General features: G+C 46.9%; 1 protein-coding gene across 1 annotated transcript in view; it reads left to right on the forward strand.

Annotated features, from left to right (window-relative positions):
• Positions 1–14031, forward strand: part of LOC136949366 (neuronal PAS domain-containing protein 3) — a gene marked incomplete at its 5' end in the record, with an annotated part of 33340 nt that overhangs the window by 2227 nt on the left and 17082 nt on the right. The window contains one exon of the mRNA XM_067243635.1: positions 2825–3001. Coding sequence (XP_067099736.1) covers positions 2825–3001 — 177 coding nt within the window. The remainder of the gene's footprint in view (positions 1–2824; positions 3002–14031) is intronic.

The following is a 14031-nucleotide window of genomic DNA, read 5'->3' on the forward strand; positions in this document are numbered from 1 at the left end:
CATGTGATGAAATATGACGTGCGTCCGTGTAATAGAGATGAACCGATCGTGGTGGAGAGAGGGAAAGAGAAGGGAATGACGGAGAGAGAGAGAAAGAAAGAGACAGAAAGAGAGAGTGAGAGAAAGGCTGACATTTCAGTGGCTCAGCTAATTAATGCCCTCCCCTTCCCTCCTGTTTTATATACCCAGACTTAAAATGTCTTTTTTTCCTGTTTGGGGAGAATCAGGTGTTTGCATTAATATGTGCCAGTCAGTCTTAATAAGCTTGTCGAGAGGCCAGTGGAGGCTAGGGGGAGGGAGGGGAGGCCAGGGTGAGGTAGATATTATTGAGTGACCTTCCACCGAGGCAGCAGCATGTAGCTGAGGGTGCCCTCCCCCTGCCCCCCACGCCCCCCCCCCCACCCCACACACCCCCCCTCCTCCCCCACCTCACTGCCTGGCTCCCAGTTCCCTCATCTCCAATGCAAACGCAGGCGTGTGTAATCCACGTGTCCTTTCTGCTATCACACAGTCTAATCTAGCCCCTCTCATGTACCGGACAACTGAGCCACTTCAGCCCAACCAGCCGAGCACCAACACACTATGAATATCTGAGCTGCTATTATGGCGCCCCCGTCACTGTTATTGTGCCTGATCTGAGGCGCGCTGAGATTAGGGTGGATGAGAGCATTGTTGAGCCACTTGTGCGTGAGAGGGAGGTTGAGACTAATACAGTTAAAATAGTCAATCGCTCGTGTTCATGAATGATAATGGAACACAAAAGGTTTGTCATCCCCGCTGCCTGTGAAGGAGAGATAGCCCCGCACGTTTCATCCATCCGTCGAGAAAGAGATTTTAAAAGCACGCTGTGTGTGTGTGTGTGTGTGTGTGGTGTGTGTGTGTGTGTATGCATACATTGGTAATTCATTCACACACGCTTAACTTTGTAACACACACACACACACACACTGCCCAGCCCCGGACCACGGCCCCAGACAGCCCCAGTCCACTGTCACCATTCTTCTTATTGTAGTTTAATCCAATTACAGCTGTGAATGGCCGTGTGTTCGGCTCCTCTGCTAATCCTGCCTGGTGATGCTCCACAGGTCCAGGGCCGCTGGAAGACATTTTGGAAGAGAGAGACAAGGTGGAGGGGGTTCCCTTTTGTCTGACGGGGTAGGGGTGGAGCAGGGTAGGGGGCAGGCATTTAGTGTAATCTGTCAGATTTCCTTACAGTCATTGTCCGACACACACGCACCACATACACACACACACACAAACAGGGTGCGTCTTCCCCTACCCGGAGCCCAGCAGTGTGTCAGCCTTTCAGCTGACCTCCAGGAAGCACATCATAACTCTCCCTGTTGTTGTTTCAAATCAAGGACACTCAGGTGTTACATATCATTTGTATACTTGAATATATAAAGAGATAAATCTTATTAAACAAGCCGCGGGTTGGAAGTTTTAGTCTTTCATCACCCAGCTTGTCTGCCTGGGACAAGGACATCAGCGGAATAAAGGAGTAGTGACGATAACAGTGTTGAACCACCTTGTTTGTCTCCTCCTCTTATCAGGCTCCATGCATTAGTGAAACGTATGGCTGCTGTTTGATAGAGGCGCCGCCTGTCTGCGAACAACACAGCGACGATACACACCCGTTCAAGAAAACAATATCTTTAACTTATGAGACAAGTTACTCAATATATGATGTCTGTTTTGCATTATCTACGACATTAATATTCAATTTTTGCTGTCATTGTAAAATACTATGTGATATTCTGTGAGATATCACTCAATTGAGTTTTTAATCATTAATGGTTTCATACTGTTTCCACACATGAGCAAGATAACCTTCATGTAAAGCATCACCAAGTATCTTAATTGATTTAAAGTCATGTTTGGGTCCTTATATAAGCTGCAAATTTCTCTGCAACTTGTAAACAGCGTGGCAACATCCCAGTTCACGGTCTGGAGTATCATGTTCATTTCTTAATCATTGTTTCTGCTTGGGATGATAATTTATGAGGGACTAAATTGCTTAAAGGGATTTGACATTAAAGAGATTATTCCCATGTAATCCTCGCGTCCCTCCGGACCCAACCTGATCATCCAGCACTCCTGCACGCACAGCCCAAACACCACAAAAGGAGGGAGGGAAGGAGGGATGGAGGGAGAGAGAGAGAGAGCGAGAGAGAGAGAGAGAGAGAGAGAGAGAGAGAGAGAGAGAGAGAGAGAGAGGAAGTAAAGGAAGAAGGAACTGAGAGAGCAACAGGAAGAGAGGGAAGAAAGGTGGGTGTTGGAATGGCGAGATGTAATAATAAGGCCCTGACGCTTCTTCTTGTCATCCCCAATTAACTGCTGCAAATCCTGTTTTCATCCAGCGTAATGAGTGTTTAAAGTTGCAGGGATTTATTATATATTTGGCTTTGATAATTCTAAAGCTGCTTGTCATGGGTGTTAGGTCTAATTTTGGGAAGGGGGGTGGGGGTGGGGTGGGTATGCGGGGGTGGGGTGGGGTGGGGGGGAGGGCGGGGTGGTGGTGGGGGGGGTTGTTTTGCAGAAAACAAGGTGCACCTCTGGAGACACAAACACTGTCTGTATCAAACACACACAGGAGCACGTGAGCGCCCACAAAATACAGGAAATACTTCTCAATGCCCCTGCTTTCCGAATCATATCCCATAATATCCTTATGATAATGCAGATGCTCAAAAAAAGTCCCTGTCCCTGTGGAGTGGCTGTAAGAGGAGATAATTTGTGGCATCTGCTAATGCTAATTGCCCTTTCTATTGCAATGACAATGCTAACAGTGCTAACTCTGCCTGTCCTGGCGCTGGATCCCTGTAGGTGGAGCTGACTGGCAGCAGTGTGTTTGACTACGTCCACCCTGGAGACCACGTGGAGATGGCTGAGCAGCTGGGGATGAAGCTGCCCCCGGGACGAGGAACCCTGTCTCAGGGCACCGGCGAGGACGGGGGCTCCTCGGCCTCCTCTTCCTCCCACGCTGAGACCCCCGAACCAGGTAGGGACTGGTCTGTGTGTGTGTGTGTTGGTGTGTGTGTGTGTGCATGGCATGTAGTGTTGGACGTTGTGTGTGTGTGTGTGTATGTGTGTGTGTGTGTGAATGTGTTGGTGTGTGGCCTGTAGTGTTGGACAGCGTGTGTGTGTGTGTGTGTGTGTGTGTGTGTGTGTGCGTGGCATCCCGCGAGAGGAAGACCCCCTCTGACGCTCAGGACTCTGCTCTGCCTCTGAACTCATCAGGCGGAGCAGAGTGGGAGCGGAGGACTGGGAGACCAGAGTCCTCATTGGAATTCTCTTCAGGCTGTTATAGACTTTGCCTTCCAAATGTTCCCATTTTCATTGTGTTGTACTGATGATAATTTAAGTATTAGGGGAAAATCCATTTATAAATTAAACAAAATGACTTGATATCCATCAGTCCCTCAGTTCATCAAGCTGTTCAAACAGAGAGGAGATTGGCTGAGCGGCCGAGGTCTGGAGAGACATGCCGTAATTAGATCTGCCTAGGATTTATTCTTTGCTGATTGGGGCTTTAAATTAATTGAAGTTCCACATTTGTGGTTTTGTCCTTTTTGTGCTTTTTGGTTTTTTTTTCTTGTGCCAGGAGATATTTCACAGTGGCAGAGAGGAAAGGGGGGAGAGTGGGGAGAAAGAAGCAAGGGAAGATAGGGGACAGATGTGTGGGGGTGGGGTGGAGTGGTGTTTCTCTATGTAAATTTATTTGCCAAGAAGGGGAGGGAGGGAGGGAGGGAGGGAGGGAGGGAGGGAGGGAGGGAGGGAGGGAGGGAGGGAGGGAGGGAGGGAGGGAGGGAGGGAGGGAGGGAGGGAGGGAGGGAGGGAGGGAGGGAGGGAGGGAGGGAGGGAGGGAGGGAGGGAGGAGGAGTGGGTGTCCTGACATTGAGATTTATTTGTGTACACAGAGGCTCATTATCAGTGGGCTGGACTGTTGGGCGGAGGGCAGCCAACACTCTCTTCCTATACTTCCTCTCCCCTCACTCTCTCCATCTCTCACTCCCCTCACCCTCCCTCCCCTCTCTCCATCCCTCCAACTCTCCCTCTCTCCCTCCCTCCCTCACCCGCCCTCCCCTCTGCGTGTCAGGATGCTGAAGGAGGTTGAAAGGGAAGCAGTGTTTCTGAGAAAGCAAAACCCCCGTCTCTCCCTCTAGTCAGGATCATTGTAGATATGAGAGGCGCTCCGTCGGCCCCCCAAGCAGCAGAGACAGGAAGCCCAGTTTCAGCTCTTCCTGTTTGACTCCTTCCATATTTACATGCTGTTGTTTCGTCTAGTCGATAATCTGTAAACACGATGTAGCAAAACAGTATGGAGGCGAAGACGTGTTTGTTTATGCTGTCATATCCCGGAGGCCCAGACGTCGTCTCCGCCTCTCTCGGTTTTCCCTCCGTCAGCTTGGTTGAGAGGACACAGGGGAGACAACTATTGATTGGTATTCATCTTTTACCCTCGGCAAAGTTACACACACACACACACACTCTCCCAGCGAGCATGTGTGCACATGTTAATGTCCTGGACCCCAGGGTTGGGTAGAGACAGGGGCCTGCAGTGACATTGATGTAATAATGATTGTTCACTTCTTACCTGGACACTGTTCTGGAGTTGCAGGGTTGTGTTGTGTTGTACTGCAAAACAAATCCCAACAATTTTCAATTGATATAAAGTGGAATTATTAAAACTTTATTGAGGTAATCTGTTCATTATTGTTTGTATCAACAGTGTAATTGTCCAAGGCGTTGACTTATTCCTGGATCAGAAGTCCCTGATTATCACGGCTAATTATGCTATTAGTAAAACGAATCTGAATAATTCTTTGTAATTGCACACATTCATCATAATTACCAAGTTAGCCTGAGTTTACTGTCACCTAAGTTTTATGTCATTTAAGGGACATTTGTCATTTGTATCCCAAGGACAGAGCTGCTTTAGCTGTGAGCAGCAGAGCGGTGTGTGTGTGTGTGTGCGTGTGTTTGTGTTTGTAAGAGAGTGTATGTGTGTGTATAAGAGAGATGTGTGTAAGAGAGTGTGTGCGTGTACGTGTGTGTATAAGAGAGATGTGTGTAAGAGTGTGTGTGTGTGTGTGTGTGTGTGTGTGTGTGTGTGTGTGTGTGTGTGTGTGTGTGTGTGTGTGTGTGTGTGTGTGTGTGTATGTGTGTGTGTGAACCCCTTTCCCTATAGGTTGGACCTTTTGATTTGTGTGGATATTGCTCCAGCCTCTAACAGGTGTCTGCTGCATGTGACATTTGAAATGCAAATACAGATCTTTGCCAAGAGCCTCAGACCCTACCCTTGTCAAGCCAGAGCAACCCCCTCCACAAACACACACACACACACAACACACACACACACCCACACACACACCCACACACACACACACACAACACACACACACACACACACAACACACACACACAACACACACACACAACACACACACACACAACACACACACAACACACACACACACACACAACACACACACACACAACACACACACAACACACACACACAACACACACACACACACACAACACACAACACACAACACACAACACACACAACACACAACACACACAACACACACACACACAACACACACAACACACAACACACACACACACAACACACAACACACACAACACACAACACACAACACACACACACACACGCACACACATGCACGATGCCTCTCCTCAGAGGTTGGAGTGACAGGGTACAGTATTGATAGCAGAGGTAGTGGTGCAGGATGCAATCCCAGACGTTATTGCACATGTACCATTTACATGAACTGTGCCTTTAAGACTTTATTCAATGTATGGATATATTGGCACTACAAGCAGACAGTGATCCCCAGCCTCACACACAGTATTATATAGACACACTAACACCAACACACACACTCTGATCCCCTACACTTATATACAGAATAAATTACCACAAACTTGCAAAAGTGCTTGAATTAATTAAATCAAATTGTATGTGCTTTTAAAGTATGAAACCACTCAAACTAAAAACTTTATGTTGAGGCTAGGATTATAGTAAAACTAAATTAGCCATTTTGAGACATCCATGCTCGTGTCACTAATTGGAATTTTCAGAGTACACAATGAGCAATCAGAGTCTATTATTATTAGACTTTTCTAATTATTTCTTTAGTGCAGGCTTGAGTGGTTGAGACCGCCTGTTTACAATAGGGCTGGGATAATTAAGATAATGCCAGAAGGATGGTCTGAGAGCTCCCTGCACTGACAACCTGAAATAAAGCCTCTCTTTAACATCCTGTCAGACTCCAGTCGATCTCACACGGCATTCAAACTTGTGAAGTGACACCCAGCCCATTTTACAGGCTGTGATAGACTGGAGTATCAGGCCTCTCGGCGTATTAGCATTTCGTAACTGTGAACGTGCTGCCGCCTATTGAAATGGACCTGTGTGGACTGACAATGGGGAGATGGAGGCTGGAGGGGAGGGGAGGAGATGGGGTGACTAGAGCTGAAAGAAGAGGAGGGCTTTGACTGGGGATGCAAGATGAGAGGTCTGGAGGGCAGAGAGCAGGGGTGGAAGGAGGAGAGGGTAGGGAGGTGGAGGGAGGAGAGGGTAGGGGGTGGAGGGAGGAGAGGGTAGGGGGTGGAGGGAGGAGAGGGTAGGGGGTGGAGGGAAGAGAGGGTAGGGCTGGGTTTGCTGGAGCTGAGCCCTGGGGCTGGAGATGGGACTGGGACTGGAGAGCAGGTGGGCCGGGGGCTACAGGTTCTACAGGGGCTGCTTAGTGTCATGGGGGAGACACAAGGTGAAACAGTATCTGTGGTTACCTCATTCTGCAGTCAGATGCCGATATGGCTTGTGCTCAGATGAGGTCCAGAGTGCCTGGCTGTATCTGGAGGTCACCCTCCCTGATGGACTGACACTTCCCTGCGTTCACAAGGGGCCGACATGACTCATTTGCAATCAGGGATACAGTTGTAGCGATGTGTTCTCACCCAGTACATCTCAGATGTGATACAATGACAAAAACACATACACACGCACACACACACACAAAGTGGTTATTCCACCTCACGTCTCTCTATGATTAGGAATGCAAATCCGGCCTTGTGTCCATCTGCCTCCCAGTCTGTATGAGGATGTATTCAATTAAACCAACATCCATCATGGTTGTCATCTCTACTCTGCCTTTCATCCATGTCCATCTCTTCATCCCTTCATCCCTCCTTCCCTCCGTCTACTGATCTGCGAGCGCTTCTGATCCTGTTTACCTTCATATGAATGTAAATGCCACCAGAGACGAGGGAAATCTGTTTTTTTTTTGTCTTGGAGACGACAATGAGATATTTGCTGTTTGATGTTTTGTGGTTATTGTTTGGAAACATGACTTGTGTTGGAGACGTGTGGATTTGCTGCGTGGTTGTTGTGAAGGTTTAAGAGCTGGAGGGATCTCTGGAGTGTCTCTGGCCCTCTGAAACGGATCATTGTCATCTTCTTCTTCTGGAAATTAGGTTTTTCCTTACGGTTTCACTGGGAAATCCAGTAGGATATCCTCTTGTGCAAAACCTACAAACCTACTGCACGACTCCACTATTGAGGCAGATAGATGGTGAACTATTGCAATGTAATTGTCATGCAGCTGCAGCAATGGGCCATAAGGTGTGTGTGTGTGTGTGTGTGGTATGTTTGTGTGTTATATATCACCAACATCCTGACAGGTAAAATATGTTAATTTTCTGTCTGTTTGAGACGGCGTCATAAGTTAGTCATCAATTATGAAAGTACCCTTCATGTCATCAGCTGGTCCACCTCATCAGGTTAGCTGTTGACAGACTGGCAGTGGTGCACAGCTAGCCTGCTAGCAAGATGCACAGAGACAGATAGGTTTTAATCATCTGATGTGTTCATTTATCCCCAGCTCCACAAGTTTAGTCTTAGATTAAGCATCTTGCCGGAGCATAACTTGATTTAAAAAGTACCAATCAATCGTGGCCTGCCTTCATATTTCAGACAGCCTTTAATAGAGTGACTGACTGGTTTATTTTTATTCACAAAGCACTACATATAATGTGTTTTCTGTTATGCTTAAAGATCTATAGTTTGGATCCAGGCTTTGATTACTTCAAGCTACTTTATTCAGAACCTTCACTTATCAATATGAAGTAGTCTCCTGATGAATTATGACTCAACAGGCACTTGTGTTATTCATCAAATGAACCCCATCAGTTGAGTCATTTCTTCTGACTCTATCTGTACCTCCCTCTCTCTCCTCAGCTAAGTACGATAGTCTCCAAGTCAGGTTGTCACCAAATCCAACAGTCACCAAGTCTTTGACATGGTCACCAGGTGTGCAAGTCTGTTTGTCATCCTATCTCGGGCAGCTTCAGTTGGACAGGCGGTAAACGGTTTCTCTGGTGACCCCTTCACTACGTAGCACAAGGTCTTATCACACATCTGAAACCATCGACGTATTCCAGCCTGTCGGATCCCCCCCCCCCCCCCCGCCCCCGCCCCCGCCTGCTCTCGTCCTATCACCATGCCCCGTACGCTAAACCAGCCTCGAAGAGGAACAAAGAAGCTAACGACAGCTTAGCCGGCCTAAAAGATTGGAAGTCCTGTCACGGGGAGTACTGGAGATCACTGGAGGAGGAAAGCATCACAGCTCTGAGAGACAAAGACAGGATCAAGCGGTCTCTTGCCTATTAGGAGGCACTTTTCTAGAAGCTTATTTGGCTGATAAGGTTGTCAGAAAGGCCTTTTTATCAGGCGGGAAAGCCAGGAGGCAGGACTTACTCCACCGTTCCCAGGCACAAGGTGCTGCAGTGCTTTGTGGGAAAAGACTTTTGATAAAGCTGGCGCCCTTTCTCTGTGTGTCTTAAACTCAACCATTCGCACTCGCACACAAATCGTCACAGTAAGAGAAAGCTCATCGGAAGTTCAGCGGTCTGTCTCTCAGATGAGTGTGTTTTAGTGTGTGTCTGGAGGTGTCTGCTCTCCATAAGCTGTTAGTATGATAACATATCGCCCATGTCATGGAAAGTTTCAGTGTTTCATTATTGCTTGGGGCGGTCATTCAGGTAAACGTGAAGTCGAATATTTTGTCCTGCAGGTAATGGTCCAATCACACAGTTTTTCCTTGTCTTCCTTGAGGGTTGAGGTTGGTTGAGGGGCAGTTCTATGGGCGTATGTGAAGCCCTCTGTGACATTGCTTGTAAAAAGGCTATACAAATAAATTTGATTTGATTTGAGATCTTTTTGAGTAAAAAAAATTCAAATACAATTGGGTTCTTTTCACTTTTTGACAAGCCATTTCCTACAGAATCCCACTCTGAGGGCGGAATATCAAATATGACACCTCGTTGGCAGAAAACACAGTTGTTTACTGTTGACAGCAAACAAATGACAGTCATATTGTCCGTACTCTCCAAGTCTCAACCCCCACCACACCCCCACACCCTTCTCCACTGCCCGACAATCCTGCCGCTGAGGACTATCTTAGCTTATCAGACATGAAACATCTCTCCTCTCCTATCCCTTCCTCTCCCCTCTTCTCCTCTCCTCATAGTGTTGGTATTCTGCAAGTTCCTGTCTGCAGGACTGGTCTATGAGTTTCTGTGGCATTTCTTCCTAGCAGAGCCTGGCTTTGGCCTGACCAAGGCTCTGACGGCCTGTTAATAAAGCTCCTACAATGCTCACATCACTCACCACGCTCCACAATGGCCTCTTTTGCAGCTCTGTGTGCCATTTAGACTAACCTATCTCCTCGGGTGAATAACAACCGTTAAGCCCAAATTTCACACACACACACACATTTACACAAACACACACATCGCACAACATAAACCTATATATTTATTTGTTTAACTAGGTGCTTATAAAGGCGGGGGGTAGATAAGAAGAAACAGCAAACAGGTTCTAGTCTCCTCAATAAACTGGGAAATTATCGCTCCTGCCTCTCCTCCTGACACAATTTGTCAAACGGGCTGATAGGAAACAAATTCTATTCATAAGGCTCACCTCCTCCCCCCCCCCCCACACTTCCTCCCTTCCTTCCTCTCCCTTACCCACCCTCCCACCTGAGCTGCGGTGAGATTTGGTAGCAATTCAATTATAGTTTTGCGAGATAGTAAGCCCAGAGAGAGAATCGAGGCTGACAAGAAATATGACAGGACAGTTACAGAGTGTTTATGCAATTAAACTTTCACTGACAATACCTGGCGAGTGATGAATGCCTGTGTGGAGCTGTGTGTGCACAAGCCAGGCCCCACAAGGATCGCACATTTTTCATTATTTTTTACAGCTGCTCTGATCTGGCGAGGGGAGGGCAGGAGAGGAGAGGGGAGGGGAGAGGAAAGGAGAGGAGAGGAGGAGAAAATGTATAGGAAAGAGAAAAGGATAAGAGCTTTGAGATGGATAGGGAGCAGGAAAGGGGAGAAAGAGGGGATGAGAGGTAAGGTGCAGGAGGATGTGGAGAATAAGAGAATTTAGCAGGGGTAAAAAGAGGAGAGAAGAAAGATGGTGTTGTATTAGTTGAAACCCACACACTGGCACAAATCTCTGGTTTGGATTCTGGTAGTACAGATAAGAATGAGGTGATGTTATAGTTGCCATTTTATAGACACAGATACAGAGAAAATGATTTTTAATCCATAATTTTTAAGTCAAAATCCTGTCACTTATTTTTTCAGTCATGCAGAATAGATGGGAGATGCTGGCCCAGAACTTTCTACCCGGGGCAGGTGTCAAGTGAAAGCCACACTTTAGCAAGCCTTATCACATTCTGCATGTAATGTTGCTCTGGGTGTGCACATACATTAACCAATCCATTTCTCATCCAGTTTGAGTTTCATTTGTTATCAGACGGTTGACAAATTCCCATCCCGTTTTAATGCAGCTGAAGCTCGGTGCCTCTTTATCTAATATAATCGGAATATTCTTCATCTGTGAGACTGACAATATCTACACGTCTGTGTCAATATTAATAATTACATGAAGGAGTCTGCTGTTCCCCCTCTGGAGCTCTGGAACCATGTTCTGACTCTTTAATAAAATATAACTTCAGATTAGCGAGCTAGCGCAAGGGCCCCAGCCCTCAGCCTATCATCTCTGTTTTCCAAACTGCCTAATCGCTACAGTCTTCTGAAGCCTGTTAACCCACCAGCAACCAAGCTAAGGAGCTGGAGTGTCTAATGCAAACACAGGGTAATATCTCTCTCTCACACGCACACGTCTGATCTTGGAACTATGGATTCCCTGTGATCTTCGTCTGAACACCTGTTCAGTTAGCTACTAAGCAATGCCACGTGTCATGGTTACGTTTCTCATAAATGGATTAATCTTTTTTTTTTTCTTCTTTTTTTTTTTTTGCTTTGTTTTGGGAATTTTCATGCTGCTTTGGAAAGAGATAGTTCAAGGTAAACAGGAAGTCAGGGGAGAGAGAGGGGGACATGCGGCCTAGGCCAGATACGGATTCAGGCCTCTGTGGTGAACTCTGTACCTGGTCACTGGGCACCCCTATTATTATTATTCTATTTTATTATTAATAAATATAACTGTCAGATAGTCTCAGCAGTCACTAATAAATGACGATAGATGAAGTATCAGAGTAATTGGTTTGACTCACCTTGCCATGCGCTTGTGTTTTAGAAGGCTGTCTGTAGCAACATTTTCCATGGATCCTTTATCTTAATCATCAAGCCCTAGTTGTCTGTCCTACATATACACCCCCCCCCACACACACACACACACACATACATACATACCCTGGCAACCAGAGAGTGTTATTAGTGGATTTGACAATGAACCAGCATTCCACAGAGAGGCTCACAATCACACACACACACGGACGCTAGGTCCGACCAAGGATCACAAGTTAGGTGAGTTGTTCTTTTTAATTAATCATTTGTCCTTCAAACAGTGAAGTTTCTCTGCTGTCTGTGGTTGTGTTCTCCACAGATAATTAGGTCCCAGAGTTCAGCTAATTCCACAGGAGAGAGGCTTGTAGCCACCTGCTTCTTTTGTATGGGTAATCTTTGTCTTGTAAGAAACCCTCCCTGTAGACACACTCGGGATCGGAGAGAATGAGAAAATGTCTCTTTTTCCCCACTGTGTCTTCTGCTCACCGAAGATTTTAATTGTATGCATGCAACACACACACACTCGGGCGTATGAACATGCACACACACACACACTCGAGCGTATGAACATGCACACACACACACTTGCAAAGGGGGGGTGTTGATTTTAGGTGTATATGGATCTGAAAGGAAAGCTAATCCCATTAATTCTGAGAGAATAACAAAGAGAGACGCGAGTCTTTTCCCTGGCCGTTCCACTTATTCAGCCTGTTCCCGTTCTGTTCCTCCATCATAATTATTTCCAAGTCAGATCGGCGCTGATTTCCTGGTGGACCCGAGCACCTCAGACTAACTTGGAGAGCGCCGGCGTGCAGGATAATTCTCGCCAGTCCTCTGGGGTGCATGTTCTCTGTTTTTTTTCAAGGACATTTTTATTACAAAGCTGATGGAATTTGCATATTAATTCATTTCTTTCAATTTTTTTAGATTAAATGTTGTCAACACATATCTGTGAGGGGCTTTGACAGGGCTGATGAAATGGGCCAGTCAAGCTTGAACGTTGCAGCGCTAAGCAGCCATCTGTAACCCCACCGCTTCCCCCCCCCCCACCCCACAGTACCCAATACCTACACTCTACAGTCCTCCCCCCTTCTTTCACCCTCTTTTGTCATCTTCACCCAAACTCCCCAATTTACCCCCCTCTCTACTCCCCTTCTCTGCCTCTCTGCCCCCTATCTCCCCTTGTCTCTCCCCTCTGTCTAGCTTCCTCCCTTTTGTCCTCCTCTCTCTTCCCTCTCTTTCCACCTTCTCTCTTTCCACCCGTCTTCCTGTGTTCCCTTGCAACACGATTAGACGAGGAGGGGGGGGGAAAGAGAAGAATGGAGGGGTGGGGTGGAGTGAGGCTCAAATGATATGCCAAATTCTATCAACTTGCTTTGAGGCGGCTTTCTCGCAAATTAGACAGCCATTAGATCGACTCCATTCCTAAAGTGCGTTTCCTTGTTACAGCTCTAACCTTGACTCCCTCGTGCGTGACCTTTGAACTCTGAGGGGAGAGCCTCAGTTCAGCATACATTTTTTAAAGTTAATTGCTTCTATGGTTAATGAAGGCACATTCACCAGGCTCTCACTGCTTAAAAGAGAAACCACGTTACACCACCTAGTTGTACTGTTTGTGTGATGTGTGCAGGATTTATTCCCAGTCATGTGTGCGTGTGGTTGGGTGTGTGATCAGTTCCTTAGGCAGGCCATCTGGGCATTACATCGTCCCCTATTTATCCTCATAGGAAGTCAGTCAGGAGTGAAGTCCACCTGCCAACGTGTCTGGTAACATTTCCTCAGAGCAACACGGATTCATTTAACTTGCCAAAAATTTGCTCCAAAACAACCGAAAATATGTCATTGACAGATTTATTGGGATAGGCCTTGATTGGAAAATTATACAAGTGTGTATGTGACTGTGTGAATACAACCTTGTGCGTGCATGAAAAGGTGTGTGTATTCGTGAGAATGTGTATTTTGCGTGTGTGTGTGTGAGGGGGGGGGGGGGTGCCTGCGTTTATGTGTGTGTGTGTGTGTGCACACGTCTCCCCATCCTCCCAGTGTGGGGGTGACCTGCAAGAGATAAGAGCTGGCCCGAGTGTCACCCTGCCCCCTTCATTACCATAGCGACCACAGACAGACGCCAGGCCAGGACTCTCTCCTGCTGTGAGGAAGCCTGCAGATGTCTCGAAGGCCAGAGGGTTATCAGACCGCTGTCCACACGCGCACACACACACACACATACAGTACACACATACAGTACACACACACATACAGTACACACACACATACAGTACGCGCACATGCACACGTACAGTACACACACACTCAGAGGCACACACATCCACAAACACACAGATACATCTTTTTCTCTCACACACACACACACAAACTGGAGATGTGACAGCTCAGAGCGAC

The sequence above is a fragment of the Osmerus mordax genome, chromosome 9, assembly GCF_038355195.1.
Source record: "Osmerus mordax isolate fOsmMor3 chromosome 9, fOsmMor3.pri, whole genome shotgun sequence".
Lineage (NCBI taxonomy): Eukaryota > Metazoa > Chordata > Actinopteri > Osmeriformes > Osmeridae > Osmerus > Osmerus mordax.